A 22972-nucleotide genomic window follows, 5' to 3' on the forward strand; every position below is an offset into this window, starting at 1 on the left:
ATCATATTTAAAGAACAAAACAGGTTGTGAACTAATAATTTATAAGTACAAATTGTTATGTGTGACGGGAAAAATGATTTTATATTTTTTTAAACTGCAAAAAAATCCAGTTTGCCATACCAAAGCGCACTCACAAACTTTTTCATCACATCATGAATATAAAAATTTAGCTTGAAACGATATGCAAATCTCTCTTTGATGATTAAAACTGGGTTTTCTTACCTGTAGAGTAGAAGCCGCAGAGTCGCTGGTCTCGGTCAGTCCTGTGCTCCTCGGGATGCTGGACACGATGTATCTCGCTCCCTTTGGCACAGGCTGTCTGACCACCAGCTTTCCTTTCCTCGTCTCTGCTAGAAATAAACTGTACCAGTAGGCATCGTTGGAGACCAGAGTGGAGTCCGCGATGGTGGAGTTCCTCTCGCTGATCACACTGTTCCTGCTCGGAGGAGCCGCTTTGCTGGGCTTCGCTTTCTGGCACTTGAGCACGATGGTCACCAATATAGTGATGAGCAGAAGAAATGACACGGAGCCCAGTCCGATCACCAGATACAGGTTTAAATCCGAGAAGATGTCATACTCCAAAGGCACCTCAGTGTAGGTTTTAAGCGCGGTCTCCACCGTGGACAGTTTGATGGTGACTGTAGCAGAGAGCGCGGGCTCTCCGTTGTCCTTGGCGATCACCACCAGCCGCTGGTCTCGCGAGTCTCTGTAACTGAACATCCTCATGGTCCGGATCTCTCCGTTGTATTGATCCAAGCTGAATAATGTAGCGTCGGTGTTCTGGAGAAACTGGTAGGTGATGCGGGAGTTGTGCACTGAATCAGAGTCTATGGCGATGACTTTGGCGATCAGAGTTCCTTTATCGGTGGATCTCGGGATGGTTTCCTTCACCTCCGAGCCCTGCGCGCGCCACGGAGACACTATAAGCGGTGTGTTGTCGTTCTGGTCCATGATAATAATGTGAACGGTCACGTTACTGCTGAGCGGAGGAACACCAGAGTCTCTGGCCTCGATGTGGAACAGAAAATCCTTCTCTATCTCATAATCAAACGTCTTTAGCGCGTAAAGATTGCCGTTCTCCGGGTTAATGGAGAACAGCATGGACATGGAGGTGTTGGCTATTTCCTTCTCTATGATGAAATAAACCAGATACTGATTTTCATGGAGGTCTGGGTCTACAGCAGTTATAGAGCTCAGTGAAGCTCCAGGCGCGTTATTCTCCATTACTGGTATCGTGTAGAAAGTCTGTGGGAACTGAGGAACATTGTCGTTCACGTCCAGCAGCTCTAAAGTTATAGTTTCATTATCAGATAACGGCGGGTTGCCCCTGTCAGTGACGGTGATAGTGATGTCATATTCTGGAAGCTTTTCACGGTCTAACGGCTCTGAAACTAATAATTCATAATAATTATCAGATGATTCTTTAAGCGCAAAAGGTAAATCAGCAGAAATATGAATGTCTACCTGTCCATTTTCTCCAGAGTCTTTATCACTCACACTAACAACTGCAATCACTGTATTTACAGGCACATCCTCTTTAACTGGACTTGTGAATGATTTGATGGAAATTTCAGGATGATTATCATTCATATCCGTGATTAAAATCTTTACTTTACACTTTCCTGTAAGACTATTAGCTCCTTTATCTGTTGCTATAATTTCCATATCATAGATCCTGAAATCCTCATAATTAATCAGCTCTTTCACTCTGATTTCTCCATTATTGGGATTCAGACTGAAAGTCTGCTGTGTTTTCTCTGAAGTGTATAAACTATAAGAGTAAAGTAAATCTGAATTTGAGCCCTCGTCTTTATCTGAGGCGTTTAATCTCACTACAAGGCTTCCAATAGGCGCGTTTTCAGTCAGATTTATAGTATAACTGTCTTTATCGAATTGAGGGGCGTTGTCATTGGTGTCCAGAACGCGCACAATAATGCTGGCCGTGCCAGAGCGCGCGGGGACTCCTCCATCCACAGCAGTGAGAATCAGATTATGTGAAGCTTGTTCTTCTCTGTCTAAAGGCTTTTTCAGTATCAAATCAGCAAATTTAGATCCATCTCTTCCTGTTTGAATCTCGATATTAAAATGGTCACTTTGACTGAGATAGTATGTCTTTACAGAATTAGATCCTATATCAGGGTCCACGGCATTAGTGAGGGAAAATCTCTCCCCTATTGTTGTCCCTTCTGATATATCTAAATGCATCGTATCTCGTCGGAAACGTGGAGCATTATCATTTATGTCCATTATTTCAAGTTCAATATTAAACATTCGGATAGGATTCTCTAATGTGACATCCACTTTAAGGACGCATGTTGTGGCTGATTTTGATATGCACAAATTCTCTCTGTCAATCCTTTCTAAAATATACAGCTCCCCTGTGTCTTTGTTAACGTCAAGATATTTTTTACTGGCGACGACATCCAAGCGCATTTTACGTTTACTAAGACTTCTCAAATCCAATCCTAAATCAGATACCAGATTTGCAACCACAGAGCCTTCGTCCATTTCCTCGGGAATTGTGTAGTGAGTAACAGCAGATGCAGTCTGCAAGACAGCCGCGAGAAATACGCAGATCAAGACATACCTTAACCAAAGCCGTATTGTCGGTTCCATTGTTTATAAATCTCCTGAAAATTCACACAGCAATGAAGTCAAATGTAGTCCAAACTTGGATCTTATGGAGAAATAAATGCGGACAAAATGTACAAAAAGAAAAAGCTCAACGGATATATAAGAAGAGGACGAATAGACCTCCCTGAAAGAAAGACTGCGATGCTGTCTTCAAATAAAGAATCCGTAATGGCGACGAAGGCAATGTCACCATAAATGAATTTTCTTGGTAGACAGCGACTCTATGCGCACAGGAGAAGGAATGCAATATAAAGAGTAAATATTAAGAAGTTCAGATTAAAATAGTGCTAAGCTACTTAAAAACATTTAAAAAGTTAAATAAAAATAATCCAAGCTGTTCGATGACTGTATGACAACCAAGGCGAATTGCAATACAAACCAGCTTCTTTTTAAAACAGGAAAGTTATGTCACGAGGGATTAACCGAGATTATTACTTTGCAAATTGAACGCAAAAAAATAAAATCAAAGTATTAATATAGCTAAAGGTAATAATATGAAATCACAATGCGTAAAACTGATTGAGCATATATTTGAAAGAGTGTATTTTGATAATCAAATGCGAGCAAAATTAAGCTAAAAAGGCATGATTAAAATGAAACCTTCACCAGGACAAAACATCCATGGCTTGATTTATTTAAAAAAAATCCACTATGTGGCAATGCATACCTGTAAAGTAGAAGCCGCAGAGTCGCTGGTCTCGGTCAGTCCTGTGCTCCTCGGGATGCTGGACACGATGTATCTCGCTCCCTTTGGCACAGGCTGTCTAACCACCAGCTTTCCTTTCCTCGTCTCTGCTAGAAATAAACTGTACCAGTAGGCATCGTTGGAGACCAGAGTGGAGTCCGCGATGGTGGAGTTCCTCTCGCTGATCACACTGTTCCTGCTCGGAGGAGCCGCTTTGCTGGGCTTCGCTTTCTGGCACTTGAGCACGATGGTCACCAATATAGTGATGAGCAGAAGAAATGACACAGAGCCCAGTCCGATCACCAGATACAGGTTTAAATCCGAGAAGATGTCATACTCCAAAGGCACCTCAGTGTAGGTTTTAAGCGCGGTCTCCACCGTGGGACAGTTTGATGGTGACTGTAGCAGAGAGCGCGGGCTCTCCGTTGTCCTTGGCGATCACCACCAGCCGCTGGTCTCGCGAGTCTCTGTAACTGAACATCCTCATGGTCCGGATCTCTCCGTTGTATTGATCCAAGCTGAATAATGTAGCGTCGGTGTTCTGGAGAAACTGGTAGGTGATGCGGGAGTTGTGCACTGAATCAGAGTCTATGGCGATGACTTTGGCGATCAGAGTTCCTTTATCGGTGGATCTCGGGATGGTTTCCTTCACCTCCGAGCCCTGCGCGCGCCACGGAGACACTATAAGCGGTGTGTTGTCGTTCTGGTCCATGATAATAATGTGAACGGTCACGTTACTGCTGAGCGGAGGAACACCAGAGTCTCTGGCCTCGATGTGGAACAGAAAATCCTTCTCTATCTCATAATCAAACGTCTTTAGCGCGTAAAGATTGCCGTTCTCCGGGTTAATGGAGAACAGCATGGACATGGAGGTGTTGGCTATTTCCTTCTCTATGATGAAATAAACCAGATACTGATTTTCATGGAGGTCTGGGTCTACAGCAGTTATAGAGCTCAGTGAAGCTCCAGGCGCGTTATTCTCCATTACTGGTATCGTGTAGAAAGTCTGTGGGAACTGAGGAACATTGTCGTTCACGTCCAGCAGCTCTAAAGTTATAGTTTCATTATCAGATAACGGCGGGTTGCCCCTGTCAGTGACGGTGATAGTGATGTCATATTCTGGAAGCTTTTCACGGTCTAACGGCTCTGAAACTAATAATTCATAATAATTATCAGATGATTCTTTAAGCGCAAAAGGTAAATCAGCAGAAATATGAATGTCTACCTGTCCATTTTCTCCAGAGTCTTTATCACTCACACTAACAACTGCAATCACTGTATTTACAGGCACATCCTCTTTAACTGGACTTGTGAATGATTTGATGGAAATTTCAGGATGATTATCATTCATATCCGTGATTAAAATCTTTACTTTACACTTTCCTGTAAGACTATTAGCTCCTTTATCTGTTGCTATAATTTCCATATCATAGATCCTGAAATCCTCATAATTAATCAGCTCTTTCACTCTGATTTCTCCATTATTGGGATTCAGACTGAAAGTCTGCTGTGTTTTCTCTGAAGTGTATAAACTATAAGAGTAAGTAAATCTGAATTTGAGCCCTCGTCTTTATCTGAGGCGTTTAATCTCACTACAAGGCTTCCAATAGGCGCGTTTTCAGTCAGATTTATAGTATAACTGTCTTTATCGAATTGAGGGGCGTTGTCATTGGTGTCCAGAACGCGCACAATAATGCTGGCCGTGCCAGAGCGCGCGGGGACTCCTCCATCCACAGCAGTGAGAATCAGATTATGTGAAGCTTGTTCTTCTCTGTCTAAAGGCTTTTTCAGTATCAAATCAGCAAATTTAGATCCATCTCTTCCTGTTTGAATCTCGATATTAAAATGGTCACTTTGACTGAGATAGTATGTCTTTACAGAATTAGATCCTATATCAGGGTCCACGGCATTAGTGAGGGAAAATCTCTCCCCTATTGTTGTCCCTTCTGATATATCTAAATGCATCGTATCTCGTCGGAAACGTGGAGCATTATCATTTATGTCCATTATTTCAAGTTCAATATTAAACATTCGGATAGGATTCTCTAATGTGACATCCACTTTAAGGACGCATGTTGTGGCTGATTTTGATATGCACAAATTCTCTCTGTCAATCCTTTCTAAAATATACAGCTCCCCTGTGTCTTTGTTAACGTCAAGATATTTTTTACTGGCGACGACATCCAAGCGCATTTTACGTTTACTAAGACTTCTCAAATCCAATCCTAAATCAGATACCAGATTTGCAACCACAGAGCCTTCGTCCATTTCCTCGGGAATTGTGTAGTGAGTAACAGCAGATGCAGTCTGCAAGACAGCCGCGAGAAATACGCAGATCAAGACATACCTTAACCAAAGCCGTATTGTCGGTTCCATTGTTTATAAATCTCCTGAAAATTCACACAGCAATGAAGTCAAATGTAGTCCAAACTTGGATCTTTATGGAGAAATAAATGCGGACAAAATGTACAAAAAGAAAAAGCTCAACGGATATATAAGAAGAGGACGAATAGACCTCCCTGAAAGAAAGACTGCGATGCTGTCTTCAAATAAAGAATCCGTAATGGCGACGAAGGCAATGTCACCATAAATGAATTTTCTTGGTAGACAGCGACTCTATGCGCACAGGAGAAGGAATGCAATATAAAGAGTAAATATTAAGAAGTTCAGATTAAAATAGTGCTAAGCTACTTAAAAACATTTAAAAAGTTAAATAAAAAATAATCCAAGCTGTTCGATGACTGTATGACAACCAAGGCGAATTGCAAATACAAACCAGCTTCTTTTTAAAACAGGAAAGTTATGTCACGAGGGATTAACCGAGATTATTACTTTGCAAATTGAACGCAAAAAAATAAAATCAAAGTATTAATATAGCTAAAGGTAATAATATGAAATCACAATGCGTAAAACTGATTGAGCATATATTTGAAAGAGTGTATTTTGATAATCAAATGCGAGCAAAATTAAGCTAAAAAGGCATGATTAAAATGAAACCTTCACCAGGACAAAACATCCATGGCTTGATTTATTTAAAAAAAATCCACTATGTGGCAATGCATACCTGTAAAGTAGAAGCCGCAGAGTCGCTGGTCTCGGTCAGTCCTGTGCTCCTCGGGATGCTGGACACGATGTATCTCGCTCCCTTTGGCACAGGCTGTCTAACCACCAGCTTTCCTTTCCTCGTCTCTGCTAGAAATAAACTGTACCAGTAGGCATCGTTGGAGACCAGAGTGGAGTCCGCGATGGTGGAGTTCCTCTCGCTGATCACACTGTTCCTGCTCGGAGGAGCCGCTTTGCTGGGCTTCGCTTTCTGGCACTTGAGCACGATGGTCACCAATATAGTGATGAGCAGAAGAAATGACACAGAGCCCAGTCCGATCACCAGATACAGGTTTAAATCCGAGAAGATGTCATACTCCAAAGGCACCTCAGTGTAGGTTTTAAGCGCGGTCTCCACCGTGGACAGTTTGATGGTGACTGTAGCAGAGAGCGCGGGCTCTCCGTTGTCCTTGGCGATCACCACCAGCCGCTGGTCTCGCGAGTCTCTGTAACTGAACATCCTCATGGTCCGGATCTCTCCGTTGTATTGATCCAAGCTGAATAATGTAGCGTCGGTGTTCTGGAGAAACTGGTAGGTGATGCGGGAGTTGTGCACTGAATCAGAGTCTATGGCGATGACTTTGGCGATCAGAGTTCCTTTATCGGTGGATCTCGGGATGGTTTCCTTCACCTCCGAGCCCTGCGCGCGCCACGGAGACACTATAAGCGGTGTGTTGTCGTTCTGGTCCATGATAATAATGTGAACGGTCACGTTACTGCTGAGTGGAGGAACACCAGAGTCTCTGGCCTCGATGTGGAACAGAAAATCCTTCTCTATCTCATAATCAAACGTCTTTAGCGCGTAAAGATTGCCGTTCTCCGGGTTAATGGAGAACAGCATGGACATGGAGGTGTTGGCTATTTCCTTCTCTATGATGAAATAAACCAGATACTGATTTTCATGGAGGTCTGGGTCTACAGCAGTTATAGAGCTCAGTGAAGCTCCAGGCGCGTTATTCTCCATTACTGGTATCGTGTAGAAAGTCTGTGGAACTGAGGAACATTGTCGTTCACGTCCAGCAGCTCTAAAGTTATAGTTTCATTATCAGATAACGGCGGGTTGCCCCTGTCAGTGACGGTGATAGTGATGTCATATTCTGGAAGCTTTTCACGGTCTAACGGCTCTGAAACTAATAATTCATAATAATTATCAGATGATTCTTTAAGCGCAAAAGGTAAATCAGCAGAAATATGAATGTCTACCTGTCCATTTTCTCCAGAGTCTTTATCACTCACACTAACAACTGCAATCACTGTATTTACAGGCACATCCTCTTTAACTGTGCTCTGAAATGACTTAATCGAAATTTCTGGGTGATTGTCATTCATGTCAGTAATTAATACAGATAATTTACATTGACCTGTTAATGGATGAGTCCCTTTATCTGATGCTATAACCTCCATATCGTAAATTCTAAAGTCTTCATAATTAACCATCTCTTTCACTCTAATTTCTCCACTGTCACGATTCAAACTGAATGTTTTCTGCGTCTTCTCTGATGTATACAGACTAAATGAATACACCAGCTCTGCATTAGAACCCTCGTCTAGATCCGTAGCGTTTAATTTAACCACCAGGCTGCCTATGGGCGCGTTTTCAGTTAAATTGATGGTGTAGCTCTCTTTGTCAAATTTAGGGGCGTTGTCATTCGCATCCAACACACGAACCATGATACTGGCCGTGCCAGAACGCGGAGGGACTCCGCCATCCACTGCTGTCAGTATCAGATTATGAACAGCCTGTGTTTCACGATCTAATGCTTTTTTTAATATTAAATCTGCAAACTTGGACCCGTCCCTCCCAGACTGAATTTCAATGTCAAAATGCTCGTTTTTGCTCAAATAATACGTTTTAACAGAGTTTGAACCGACATCAGAATCCACCGCATTACTGACAGAGAATCGCTCACCAGCTGATGTTGATTCAGTGATATCTAAATTAATTGTATCACGTCTAAAATGAGGATTATTATCATTTATATCAGTGATTTCCAGCTCAATATAAAATATTCGCACGGGATTCTCCACGATAACTTCCATTTTTAAAAAGCAAGTTGTAGTCGTTTTAGCTGGACACAAATATTCACGATCAATCTTCTCTTGTATGTACAGCTCACCTCTGTCTTTGTTTATAGCGAGGTATTTTTTGTTAGAAATAACATCTAATCTGACGTTTCTTTTTATCAAAGTCTGTATGTCAAGCCCTAAATCAGTCGCTAAATTAGCCACGACAGACCCCACTTCCATCTCCTCCGGAACAGAATAGTGCGTAACAGCCAGAGCCGACCGACAAACCGCTGATAAAAGGAAAAGCAGCAAGACGTACCTTCTCCATGACAGGGCGGTCAAATCAGAATCCATTGTCTGATAAAACGGTTACGATGAAGGAACAGAGCAGTCCATGCAGCAGCAAAACATTTGATTTGACTCCAAATTTAAGATGCAGACAAAACTGTTTATGAAGGTGTGAAAGGTGAAAGTCTTCTTGATGTAAACGGAAATGTTTGGTAAGAAAAACAGAGACGCACAAAACCAGAGCTTGATGCAGAATGGCCAACTATGATAGTGACGCTGAAATTACGCACGCAGAGAAATCTTCTAGCCTACTTGTGAGACTATAGCGCCACTTGGCGCACACACTATGAGGTGCCACAAAACTAGAACTTAAAATGTGCATTAAAACTTTTAATATATTATTATTTACTTTGAAATTTGGTAAAAGTATTACATGAAAGTGTTACATAAAAACTAAAGTAACCATTTTCAAATATTCTTACATCAGAATGTGCGCTAACTGTAAACTGTAAAGTATAAAAACAAATAGGATTTAGATTTAAATCTCACCTGTAGAGTAGAAGCCGCAGAGTCGCTGGTCTCGGTCAGTCCTGTGCTCCTCGGAATGCTGGACACGATGTATCTCGCTCCCTTTGGCACAGGCTGTCTGACCACCAGCTTTCCTTTCCTCGTCTCTGCTAGAAATAAACTGTACCAGTAGGCATCGTTGGAGACCAGAGTGGAGTCCGCGATGGTGGAGTTCCTCTCGCTGATCACACTGTTCCTGCTCGGAGGAGCCGCTTTGCTGGGCTTCGCTTTCTGGCACTTGAGCACGATGGTCACCAATATAGTGATGAGCAGAAGAAATGACACGGAGCCCAGTCCGATCACCAGATACAGGTTTAAATCCGAGAAGATGTCATACTCCAAAGGCACCTCAGTGTAGGTTTTAAGCGCGGTCTCCACCGTGGACAGTTTGATGGTGACTGTAGCAGAGAGCGCGGGCTCTCCGTTGTCCTTGGCGATCACCACCAGCCGCTGGTCTCGCGAGTCTCTGTAACTGAACATCCTCATGGTCCGGATCTCTCCGTTGTATTGATCCAAGCTGAATAATGTAGCGTCGGTGTTCTGGAGAAACTGGTAGGTGATGCGGGAGTTGTGCACTGAATCAGAGTCTATGGCGATGACTTTGGCGATCAGAGTTCCTTTATCGGTGGATCTCGGGATGGTTTCCTTCACCTCTGAGCCCTGCGCGCGCCACGGAGACACTATAAGCGGTGTGTTGTCGTTCTGGTCCATGATAATAATGTGAACGGTCACGTTACTGCTGAGCGGAGGAACACCAGAGTCTCTGGCCTCGATGTGGAACAAAAAATCCTTCTCTATCTCATAATCAAACGTCTTTAGCGCGTAAAGATTACCGTTCTCCGGGTTAATGGAGAACAGCATGGACATGGAGGTGTTGGCTATTTCCTTCTCTATGATGAAATAAACCAGATACTGATTTTCATGGAGGTCTGGGTCTACAGCAGTTATAGAGCTCAGTGAAGCTCCAGGCGCGTTATTCTCCGTTACTGGTATCGTGTAGAAAGTCTGTGGGAACTGAGGAACATTGTCGTTCACGTCCAGCAGCTCTAAAGTTATAGTTTCATTATCAGATAACGGCGGGTTGCCCCTGTCAGTGACGGTGATAGTGATGTCATATTCTGGAAGCTTTTCACGGTCTAACGGCTCTGAAACTAATAATTCATAATAATTATCAGATGATTCTTTAAGCGCAAAAGGTAAATCAGCAGAAATATGAATGTCTACCTGTCCATTTTCTCCAGAGTCTTTATCACTCACACTAACAACTGCAATCACTGTATTTACAGGCACATCCTCTTTAACTGGACTTGTGAATGATTTGATGGAAATTTCAGGATGATTATCATTCATATCTGTGATTAAAATCTTTACTTTACACTTTCCTGTAAGACTATTAGCTCCTTTATCTGTTGCTATAATTTCCATATCATAGATCCTGAAATCCTCATAATTAATCAGCTCTTTCACTCTGATTTCTCCATTATTAGGATTCAGACTGAAAGTCTGCTGTGTTTTCTCTGAAGTGTATAAACTAAAAGCATAAACTATTTCTGAATTTGAGCCCTCATCTTTATCTGAGGCGTTTAATCTCACTACAAGGCTTCCAATAGGCGCGTTTTCAGTCAGATTTATAGTATAACTGTCTTTATCGAATTGAGGGGCGTTGTCATTGGTGTCCAGAACGCGCACAATAATGCTGGCCGTGCCAGAGCGCGCGGGGACTCCTCCATCCACAGCAGTGAGAATTAGATTATGTGAAGCTTGTTCTTCTCTGTCTAAAGGCTTTTTCAGAATCAAATCAGTGAATTTCGACCCATCTCGTCCGGTTTGTATCTCTATTGAAAAATGGTCGCTTTCACTGAGGTAGTATGTTTTAATAGAATTAACGCCAATATCAGGATCAACCGCATTGTTCAAAGAGAATCGTTCACCGACTGGTGTTGACTCTGAAATGTCTAAATGCATTGTGTCTCTTCTAAAATGAGGAGCATTGTCGTTAATATCAAGGATTTCTAGCTCAATATTAAACATTCGCACCGGATTTTCGATTGTAGCATCCAGTTTAAGAACACAAGCAGCTGCCGCCTTGGTATTGCAAATGTATTCTCGGTCGATTCGCTCCACAACAAACAGTTCTCCCGTTTCTTTGTTAATATCCAGATATCTTTTATTTGCAAGAGTGTCGAGGCGAATCTTGCGTTTACTCAGTGTTTTAACATCTAATCCCAGATCCGTTGCCAAATTAGCCACGATAGATCCCTCATCCAGTTCTTCAGGTATAGAATAATGAGTAACAGAAGATGCTGTATGTAGAACAGATATTAAAATGATGACGGACACGTACCTTTTCAATGCATCTCTTTTCATTCGTGATTCCATTGTTTCGATTTAAAGTCCAGTAATCGTGAAATGTAAAACAAATATCCTGCGTTTACGAATGGTTTGTTTTAGTTATAAAGAAGCAGAACAAAGCAATTTGCGGTGTTCATGAAAGAGGAGAGCACACAGCCTTCTGCCAACAAAGCAGACACGTCACCAGCACTGGCTATACTGAGAGATACACGAAGAGAAGCTGGTTTGATGGAGAATAGCGACGCTGTGCGCATTGGTTAGCGTGGTACATACACACAGCAGGTTTAGTAGCAAAATACAAACGGAAAACTGCATGGGAAAATGTGCAATATATAAAATAGAATCTGCTTCAAAATATTAAACGACTGCCCATTGCAAAAACAACATATACAGTTTCCATTAATAATGCCATTAACATAAATAAAATACATTGGACAGAGATTTTTAACTTAAAACAATTAACATTTCATTTTTTTTCTTTATAAACTTTTTGCCAAAGCTAACGCACTAAATAGATAGATAGATAGATAGATAGATAGATAGATAGATAGATAGATAGATAGATAGATAGATAGATAGATAGATAGATAGATAGATAGATAGATAGATAGATAGATAGATAGATAGATAGATAGGCCTAAAGGAAGGAAGGACGCTTTTAGGTTGATTGTACGTTTTAAAACCGTGCTGTGCAAAGTCTGATATAAACTCCTGATACATTATAAATTAAAAGCCATATATTTATTCCTTACCTGTAGAGTAGAAGCTGCAGAGTCGCTGGTCTCGGTCAGTCCTGTGCTCCTCGGGATGCTGGACACGATGTATCTCGCTCCCTTTGGCACAGGCTGTCTGACCACCAGCTTTCCTTTTCTCGTCTCTGCTAGAAATAAACTGTACCAGTAGGCATCGTTGGAGACCAGAGTGGAGTCCGCGATGGTGGAGTTCCTCTCGCTGATCACACTGTTCCTGCTCGGAGGAGCCGCTTTGCTGGGCTTCGCTTTCTGGCACTTGAGCACGATGGTCACCAATATAGTGATGAGCAGAAGAAATGACACAGAGCCCAGTCCGATCACCAGATACAGGTTTAAATCCGAGAAGATGTCATACTCCAAAGGCACCTCAGTGTAGGTTTTAAGCGCGGTCTCCACCGTGGACAGTTTGATGGTGACTGTAGCAGAGAGCGCGGGCTCTCCGTTGTCCTTGGCGATCACCACCAGCCGCTGGTCTCGCGAGTCTCTGTAACTGAACATCCTCATTGTCCGGATCTCTCCGTTGTATTGATCCAAGCTGAATAATGTAGCGTCGGTGTTCTGGAGAAACTGGTAGGTGATGCGGGAGTTGTGCACTGAATCAGAGTCTATGGCGATGACTTTGGCGATCAGAGTTCCTTTATCGGTAGATCTCGGGATGGTTTCCTTCACCTCCGAGCCCTGCGCGCGCCACGGAGACACTATAAGCGGTGTGTTGTCGTTCTGGTCCATGATAATAATGTGAACGGTCACGTTACTGCTGAGCGGAGGAACACCAGAGTCTCTGGCCTCGATGTGGAACAGAAAATCCTTCTCTATCTCATAATCAAACGTCTTTAGCGCGTAAAGATTACCGTTCTCCGGGTTAATGGAGAACAGCATGGACATGGAGGTGTTGGCTATTTCCTTCTCTATGATGAAATAACCAGATACTGATTTTCATGGAGGTCTGGGTCTACAGCAGTTATAGAGCTCAGTGAAGCTCCAGGCGCGTTATTCTCCATTACTGGTATCGTGTAGAAAGTCTGTGGGAACTGAGGAACATTGTCGTTCACGTCCAGCAGCTCTAAAGTTATAGTTTCATTATCAGATAACGGCGGGTTGCCCCTGTCAGTGACGGTGATAGTGATGTCATATTCTGGAAGCTTTTCACGGTCTAACGGCTCTGAAACTAATAATTCATAATAATTATCAGATGATTCTTTAAGCGCAAAAGGTAAATCAGCAGAAATATGAATGTCTACCTGTCCATTTTCTCCAGAGTCTTTATCACTCACACTAACAACTGCAATCACTGTATTTACAGGCACATCCTCTTTAACTGGACTTGTGAATGATTTGATGGAAATTTCAGGATGATTATCATTCATATCCGTGACTAAAATGGTTAGTTTACATTTTCCTGTAAGACTATTAGATGCTTTATCTGTCGCTATTACTTCCATATTATAGATTTTGAAATCTTCATAATTTATAATTTCTTTAACTCGAATTTCTCCAGTTTCTGAATTCAGACTGAATGTCTCTTGCGTTTTCTCTGAGGTGTACAAACTGAATGTGTATACAATTTCTGAATTTTGCCCTTCATCTAAATCTGTTGCATTTAACTTTACAACAAGACTCCCTATAGGAGCGTTTTCTTTTAAGTGTACAGTATAACTGTCTTCATCGAATTGAGGGGCGTTGTCATTTGTGTCTAGCACTTGGACAATAATATTAGCAGTACCAGAGCGCGAAGGCACTCCGCCATCTACAGCAGTGAGTATCAGATTATGGACTGCTTCTTCTTCGCGATCTAATGCCTTTTTCAGAACTAAATCAGCAAGTTTAGATCCATCTCGACCTGACTGTATTTCGATGGTAAAATGCTCGCTTTCGCTAAGATAGTAGGTCTTGATTGAATTCGACCCAATATCTGAATCCACTGCATTGTTGAGAGAGAAACGCTCTCCGGCTGGTGTTGATTCAGAAATGTCTAAATGCATGACGTCTCGTCGAAAGTGAGGTGAATTGTCATTAATATCCAGTATTTCTAATTCAATATTAAACATCCTAATTGGATTTTCTATTGTAGCATCGAGCTTCAGAAAACAAGAATTTGTAGTTTTGGATGGGCAGAGGTATTCTCTGTCTATCTTTTCGACGATGAACAGCTCTCCCGTTTCTTTATTTATATCCAGATATTTTTTATTTGCGATCACATCTAAGCGCATCCTGCGTTTTGTCAGACTTTGTACATCCAAACCAAGATCAGCGGCTAAATTCGCAACAACAGACCCAACCTCCATTTCTTCGGGAATAGAGTAATGCGTAACAGCAAATGCTGAATTTAATATAGCAGAGATGACCAGAAATAACCAAACGTACCTTCTCCATTTTTGCGCGTCCATACACGGTGCCATTCTGATTTAAAATACAAGTCCAGTGTATTCCAAATACGCACTGACATTGAAACACGGAGGGGAACAAAGAGACAGTGAAGGAGAGGATCACCCGGTACTACACCGTGACGTTAAATTATGGCAACCAATAAGTTCTGTCTGGCGTATTGCAAGACAACAGCGACGCTTTGTGCACGATGCAAAAACATCACATTCAAAAAAATTGTAGAGCCAATCCAAGTAAATCACTGTTCAATAAACAGGCCTAGTGAATAATAACACCTCACATTCGCACAAATACTAAGCAAAAGACAGGGGGAAATAATTTTCCATGCACTGCTTTCCTTGCACATTGCCTATTGCAGTATTATATGTAAATTTACATCTTGACTGTATTATTACTGATCTAATCATGTCCATCTGCAAAATAGGTCCATATTTTTTTCTACTAAAGTGTGCATACTGTCTAATTTAAATTGTGTAACATGTCTATAGTTAGTACATCTTTATGTTCTATCTTATCTCTGATCATGCTTACAACTTAAGTAGTTATCATCTTCTTTTATCCCTAATACTACCTCTATCTATACATTGTAGCATATGTATATATATATATATATATATATATATATATATATATATATATATATATATATATATATATATATATATATATATATATATATATAGCCTTGTTGCACTTGCTACTTGTATTTGCACTCTGGTTAGATGCTAGTTAAATTTACTTGATTGTCCTCTACACTCTCAGAATAAAAGGCACACTGTGGTAAAAATAGTGTTTCTTAAGGAACAGTTTTATATCTTTGTAAAAGTTGTACCCTATATGGTACAGAAAATACCTCTTATGATACTGTTCTGTACCTTTATGGTACAATTGAAATGAAGATACACAATTGTTCACATATAAAACGTACATAGGTGTTGGACAACTCTTTCTTTATTATAATATCTATGAAGATAAATATTATTGAAAAGGCAAAGTGATGAATATTTTCCATTTTAAAACATGAATTATCATTTAAAAGCATGTTTAAAGAAACTCATAAATATTAATAATTAAGTTCTATAATACAAAACAACTGGTAAAACAAAACTATAGCTATTGTAAACTAAACATTTAAGGCATTTTTAATAAACAATTCTTATGCATTTTCTGATAAATACATTTTTATTATTGATATCCACACCTTTTGGCATTTGCTTTCCACTACACATGTGAGCTGGCAAAAGTCCGACTCAGGCAAAGTGTTCATGCTGACATTTTAGTGTTGTACACTCTCAGAAATAAAGGTACAGGAGCTGTCACTGGGGCAGTACCTTTTCAAAAGGTACATATTTGTACCTAAAAAGTCCTTAGTGGTACCTCAAAGGTACATATCAGTACCCAAATGCACCTAAAATGTACCTTTGAGGTACCAATATGGACTCTTCAGGTACAAAAATGTACCTTTTGAAAAGGTACTGCCCCAGTGACAGCTCCTGTACCTTTATTTCTGAGTGTAAAACGAATCAAACATTATGCATATCTCGTTACAATACTTTTAAATATTTCTATTCTATTTTAAAATTAGGTAAATTAAATGATTACATGGAGAAAAAAATGTTTTATATTGTACATGGGAGAATGTGTTTCTGTACACTCTCAGAAATAAAGGTACGCGAGCTGTCACTGGGGTGATACCTATTCGAAAGGTACACGTTTGTACCTAAAAGGTCCATATTAATACCTCAAGGGTACATATATTAGTACCTAAAAAGTACAAAAGTGTTCCTCTTAATATGTTTGGGTACTAATATATACTTTTGAGGTACCAATATGGACCCTTCAAATACAAATGTGTACCTGTTGAAAAAGGTACCACCCCAGTGACAACTCACGTACCTTTATTTCTGAGAGTGTAACATTTTTGATTAAAGTGTTGTTTAATGTTTAGCAAAAAATTTGATCTTTTGATTTATGTTAGAGTATTTATTTATTCTTTGTTGTAAATGGAAAAAGCGCATTTATACAAAAATAAACTAAAAAAAAAAAAACATTGTTTATAAATGTAATTGATGTTTTATATTTACTGAAAAATTGACATTTTTGGATTCAGCACAATGCCTTAATATAGTTCTTGAAGGAACACATTTGACACTGTTAATGTATAAAGTGTCTTGTCACTGTAGTGGTACTTTCATGGATCAGATTTATATGATTAAGATACAATATTGTATCTGCAGGATTTAAAAACCAAAGGTACATTTCAGTTTACTTTAGTACAAATCCTGTCCTTAAAGGTACAAACTGCAATGGTACAAAATGGTTTCTTTGTCTTAAGGCACAATTCTGTTCCATAAAAAGGTACTGCCCCAGTGACAAGAATTTGACCTTCTTTGGTACAACATTATACCATTTTTTCAGAGAGTGTACGTGTGTAATGAGAATAAAGTTGAATCTAATGAATATATTATTTTATGTCTTTATTAAGCTTTTTCAAGGTTTTACAATAAGTCAAACCCGAATACCCAAAACATACCCCAGACTGGTTTAGGGAAAAATTTAAATTAAATAATAATCATTATTAAATAATGACAACAATAATAAAATAATTAAAATAAAAATCTAATCAAACACCAATTCACTTTCCACATCTTCAGACTTCCAAAGCTTCTTCAATAGCTCCATTTTTCACAAAATTAAAAACACCTACCAGATATCACAAACTTCAGATAATCCATATTATACATGTGAGCTTTTCAAGAGCCAAACAAGTTATAAGGTTTTTCAACCAAAGTCCAATAGAGGGGTGATTAACAATTTTCCAGCATAAAGCAACGTCATACTTTACTTTGATGGTCCGATTGCTGAATTTAAGTTTCATTGCATCTACATGCCAACTAGTTCGCATTAGAATATAAGTAGACTGTGAGGTTAGGGTAAGTGTAAGTTGACATGTACTTGCAAAGTTTCCAATAGTCAGGTAAATGTTAGATGCAACTTTCCATTCGAATTATTTTTCATAATGGACACTTAAAATATCACAATAAATTGTGTGCATAATGGCATTTTCATAACATACTTTGATTAAAAGTTTTCTTACCTGTAGAGTAGAAGCCGCAGAGTCGCTGGTCTCGGTCAGTCCTGTGCTCCTGGGAATGCTGGACACGATGTATCTCGCTCCCTTTGGCACAGGCTGTCTGACCACCAGCTTTCCTTTCCTCGTCTCTGCTAGAAATAAACTGTACCAGTAGGCATCGTTGGAGACCAGAGTGGAGTCCGCGATGGTGGAGTTCCTCTCGCTGATCACACTGTTCCTGCTCGGAGGAGCCGCTTTGCTGGGCTTCGCTTTCTGGCACTTGAGCACGATGGTCACCAATATAGTGATGAGCAGAAGAAATGACACAGAGCCCAGTCCGATCACCAGATACAGGTTTAAATCCGAGAAGATGTCATACTCCAAAGGCACCTCAGTGTAGGTTTTAAGCGCGGTCTCCACCGTGGACAGTTTGATGGTGACTGTAGCAGAGAGCGCGGGCTCTCCGTTGTCCTTGGCGATCACCACCAGCCGCTGGTCTCGCGAGTCTCTGTAACTGAACATCCTCATGGTCCGGATCTCTCCATTGTATTGATCCAAGCTGAATAATGTAGCGTCGGTGTTCTGGAGAAACTGGTAGGTGATGCGAGAGTTGTGCACTGAATCAGAGTCTATGGCTATGACTTTGGCTATCAGAGTTCCTTTATCGGTGGATCTCGGGATCGTTTCCTTCACCTCCGAGCCCTGCGCGCGCCACGGAGACACTATAAGCGGTGTGTTGTCGTTCTGGTCCATGATAATAATGTGAACGGTCACGTTACTGCTGAGCGGAGGAACACCAGAGTCTCTGGCCTCGATGTGGAACAGAAAATCCTTCTCTATCTCATAATCAAACGTCTTTAGCGCGTAAAGATTGCCGTTCTCCGGGTTAATGGAGAACAGCATGGACATGGAGGTGTTGGCTATTTCCTTCTCTATGATGAAATAAACTAAATATTGATTTTCGTTTAAATCTGGATCTATCGCAGTTATAGAGCCCAGTAAAGCTCCGGGCGCGTTGTTTTCTTTAACGGGTATGGTGTAGAAAGTCTGCGGAAACTGCGGCGCGTTATCATTGACGTCCAGTAAATGCACCGTTATAGTTTCATTATCAGATAATGGAGGATTCCCTTTATCTGTCACAACTAATGTGATTTCATATTCTGGGACTATTTCACGATCTAATGGTTCTGACACTAATAACTCGTAGAGATGCTCAGATGACTTGTTTAAAAGAAACGGTAAGGCCCTGTTCATCGTAAGACTAACCTTACCATTATCCCCAGTGTCTCTGTCACTGACACCAACCAGAGCTATAACAGAACCGACTGGGATGTTTTCATCCACAGTATTCTTAAGTGATTTTATAGTTATCTCCGGGTAGTTATCGTTCATATCAGTAACATACACAGAGACTCTGGACTGACCAGACAGCGGAACTGGGCCATTATCTTTAGCCTCAACGAACATCTCAAATATTTTCATGTCTTCATAATCAATGGTGCCCTTTACTGCTATTTCACCAGAATTTGAATCCAAAGAGAACATTTCTTGCGTTTTCTCTGAAGTGTAAAGCGTAAATGAGTATGTAAGATCAGCGTTTGGGCCTTCATCAGCATCACTAGCGTTTAATTTAACAACAACAGTGCCAGCTGGGGAATTTTCGCTGATATTGAGAGAATAATGCGCCTGGTCGAACTGCGGGGCGTTGTCATTTGTGTCTTGGACGCGCACAATAATATTGGCTGTGCCGGAGCGCGCAGGGACTCCGCCATCAATGGCAGTGAGTATCAGGTTATGGACGGCCTTGTCTTCTCTATCTAAAGCCTTCATTAGCACCAAATCGACATATTTTGTTCCATCACTACCAGAATGAATATCAATTGTAAATTGCTCGTTATCGCTCAGTTTGTAGGTTTTAACCGTGTTGGCACCAACGTCCGGATCAAACGCATTTGGCAAAGAGAATCTTTCTCCTGGTGATGCTGACTCTGAAACATCCAATTCAATCTTGTCCCGTCGGAAATGAGGAGAATTATCATTAATGTCCGTGATGCCCAATTCAATATTGAAAATACGCAATGGGCTTTCAATGATCAAATCTAGTTTTAAAAAACAGGTCATTGTTTTTGTATTACAAAGCGATTCCCTGTCCATTTTCTCAACAATAAATAGCTCCCCCGTCCTCTTGTTAATATCAAGATATTTTTTGCCATGGAAAATATCAAGTTTTACCTCTCTCTGCGCTAGTCCACTAACATCCAGCCCCAAATCAGCAGCTAGATTTGCGACGACCGACCCGCGCTCCATCTCCTCCGGTATAGAGTATCGTGTCACAGACAAAGCCGTTTCCCACGTCGCTAAAAGTACAAAGAAAAATGGAGCCCAACATCTAACTGGCTTCATTATGAATTTCACCAGAAGACAAAAAAAAAACACAGATGAAACCTTAATCAGATAAAGCTAGTCCTGTTTTCTCTTGAAATATCCCTCGTGTTCAGCTTTACTGGTAAAAATGTTCCTGTTATCGTTTATAACGCTCCAGCTTGGAAGGACGCTGTTATCAGGACCACAAGGATGCTGGAAAATGACAAAGTCCCTTCAAATTTAGTCTGTGCATCATTTACTGGCCAACAGCGACGCGCTGAGACAGAGATGAGAACTGTGAATGCATAAATCCTCTTTATGATTCTTTAATAGTTTTATCAATGACGTTTTATATCGAAAAATCTGTGTTTTCGTCTAAATATAAACGTACAACAGTGAATTCACTCTCTTCTCTCTCTCTCCATCTCCCTCCCTCTCTGTGCTGTGTGTGTGTGCTTATTCCTTTCCGTGTCACTGAATATAAGTTTCTAAAATGCTTTATAACTATAATAAACTGTCTAAATGAATAACATTGTCAGCAGATTTCATGCTCTTTACAGGTTAATTTTAATTGGTGATTTAAAATTATTATTATTATTTATTTCTGATCCAACAATGTATGTTATGAAGCTACAAAAATATGTAAATACAAAAAACCTGTTTTCTGTTTCTCAGGAAAGAATCAGATAAATACAGACTCATTGAAGACAGTCTCACATGGCCAAGGGAACTGTATAAATAAATCTTTATTTATTTATTTATTTATTTATTTATTTATTTATTTATTTATTTATTTATTTATTTATTTATTTATTTATTTATTTATTTATTAATTCCTTCATTCATTCATTCATTCATTTATTTATTTATTTATTTATTTTTTTTTTAATTATTTTATTTTATTTTTTTTATTTAATTTTATTTATTTGTTTGTTTATATTTATTTATTTATTTATTTATTTTATTTATTTGCATATTTGTAGTTTTCTTTAACAAACAAAAGCAAATAAATAATAATAATAAATAATATAATATATAATAAATAATAATAAATAAATAAATAGAGACAACAAGCGATGCAGTGGCGCAGTAGGTAGTGCTGTCGCCTCACAGCAAGAAGGTCACTGGCTTGACCCTCGGCTGGGTCGTTGGCGTTTCTGTGTGGAGTTTGCATGTTCTCCCTGCGTTCGCGTGGGTCTCCTCCGGGGGATCTGGTTTTGCCCACAGTGCAAAGACATGCGGTACAGGTGAATTGAGTAAGCTAAATTGTCCGTAGTGTGTGATTGAGTGTGTATGGGTGTTTCCCAGAGACGGGTTGCAGCTGGAAGGGCATCCGCTGTGTAAAACATGTGCTGGATAATTTGGCGGTTCATTCCACTGTGACGACCCTGTATTGATAAAGGGACTAAGCCGAAAAGAAAATGAATGAATGAATGAATGCAATAGAGACAAAAACATTTTAAAAAATGTTACCAAATAGCAGGGGTGTAGTGGACATTTTAAAAGTGTGTGTGTGTGGGGGAGGGGGGGGGGGGGGGGGGGGGGATACAGCTGTATGAAATCCAAAGGTTTACATTCTTAATCACCTGTTGCTAAACGGTCTGTCTCTAAAAGTGCGGGGGATGTATCCCCCCGTCCCTCCCGGTTGCTACGCCTATGCCAAATAGTTATAGTATAAAAATATCATTAGTTATGTATTACTCTGTATATTCAATGTACAAAAATGTCATCAAATCTGTAAAATATGGTACAAAGTCCAAAGTTTGTTTATATATATATATATATATATATATATATATATATATATATATATATATATATATATATATATAATTAATAATATATAAATTTAATTTTTTTACATAATACATTAATGAAAAAAATGTAACCATTGCAAAGATGCATCTTGGTAATTTTTAGTTTCATGAACTTTCGAATAAAGGGGGTTTGTTGAAAATTTTTTTAAACATTATTCCTTTGTCCTCTTAAATGAACAAAATGTCTCAGAATAAATATTGATCAATCTCAGGCCTCAAGTCTACTTTGACCTAATAAAATTAATCAACTAGTTAAAACGTGTGTAAATTGCTTTTTATCAAGATGATAAATAAAAATAAATAAATACATAAATACATGCATAAAAAAATCATAAATAAATAAATATTTTAATGTCCAATATAATATTTTATGCAATGTTAAGATATCATGCTTTTTTTCCCAATATCACTAGCATATTATGTGATTAACACTTTCAAAACTGTCTCATTCGTACTTGTATTTTGTTTATTTTATATATTCAAAACCTGCTCTTTTAGAAATGTGGCTGTTACCTTTCTTCAAAGTGAAATTGGACATGGAAATTTATCAAGTGCTTGAAATATATTTAATAAAGATATTTATAAATATATTTGTGTAATAAATTATTTAACAGAAATACAAAATCTGGTATATATGTGCAAAAAAATGCAGTGTTGTTTTATGGTATACAGTAAAATGTACAGATTTCTGCTTGTATGTTCATAAAATCCTTCAAACTGTATGAATGAACAGCATGACCCATTTACACTTTTGCTCCATATGCTTGAAGAAGTGTGATAAAGGCGACCTCTAGTGGTGTTTTGTGAGAATGATTTACCACAGAAGCTCCACATTTATGCAAAAAAATATTATATATATATATATATATATATATATATATATATATATATATATATATATATATATATATATATATATATATATATATATATATATATATATAAA

General features: G+C 39.4%; 6 protein-coding genes across 6 annotated transcripts; all 6 read right to left on the minus strand.

The window, feature by feature from the left end:
* Window positions 1–150: 150 nt before the first annotated feature.
* On the minus strand, window positions 151–2641 carry LOC130241204 (protocadherin alpha-C2-like). Its single transcript, XM_056472925.1, has one exon. The coding sequence runs from the start codon at window positions 2614–2616 to the stop codon at window positions 151–153; it is 2466 nt and encodes an 821-aa protein (XP_056328900.1). The 5' UTR covers window positions 2617–2641.
* A 642-nt stretch (window positions 2642–3283) lies between these two features.
* On the minus strand, window positions 3284–5863 carry LOC130240793 (protocadherin alpha-C2-like). The gene is given in 3 exon segments (XM_056472437.1): window positions 3284–3700; window positions 3702–4864; window positions 4867–5863. Coding segments are annotated over 3 exon segments (2409 nt in total). The 5' UTR covers window positions 5696–5863.
* Window positions 5864–6365: 502 nt separating this feature from the next.
* On the minus strand, window positions 6366–8963 carry LOC130240491 (protocadherin alpha-C2-like). Its single transcript, XM_056472036.1, is given in 2 exon segments — window positions 6366–7414; window positions 7417–8963. Coding segments are annotated over 2 exon segments (2415 nt in total). The 5' UTR covers window positions 8783–8963.
* Window positions 8964–9036: 73 nt separating this feature from the next.
* On the minus strand, window positions 9037–11671 carry LOC130241206 (protocadherin alpha-C2-like; the record flags this gene model as incomplete). Its single annotated transcript, XM_056472926.1, has 2 exons — window positions 9037–9060; window positions 9266–11671. Coding segments are annotated over 2 exons (2430 nt in total), but the record flags the coding sequence as incomplete, so codon positions are not given.
* A 683-nt stretch (window positions 11672–12354) lies between these two features.
* si:ch73-233f7.3 (protocadherin beta-16) lies at window positions 12355–17650 on the minus strand. The gene is given in 3 exon segments (XM_056472927.1): window positions 12355–13310; window positions 13313–14787; window positions 17613–17650. Coding segments are annotated over 3 exon segments (2469 nt in total).
* Window positions 17651–17779: 129 nt separating this feature from the next.
* pcdhb (protocadherin b) lies at window positions 17780–20270 on the minus strand. Its single transcript, XM_056472930.1, has one exon. The coding sequence runs from the start codon at window positions 20246–20248 to the stop codon at window positions 17780–17782; it is 2469 nt and encodes an 822-aa protein (XP_056328905.1). The 5' UTR covers window positions 20249–20270.
* Between the last annotated feature and the right edge of the window lie 2702 nt (window positions 20271–22972).

This window comes from Danio aesculapii, chromosome 14 (genome assembly GCF_903798145.1).
Source record: "Danio aesculapii chromosome 14, fDanAes4.1, whole genome shotgun sequence".
Taxonomy (NCBI): Eukaryota; Metazoa; Chordata; class Actinopteri; order Cypriniformes; family Danionidae; genus Danio; species Danio aesculapii.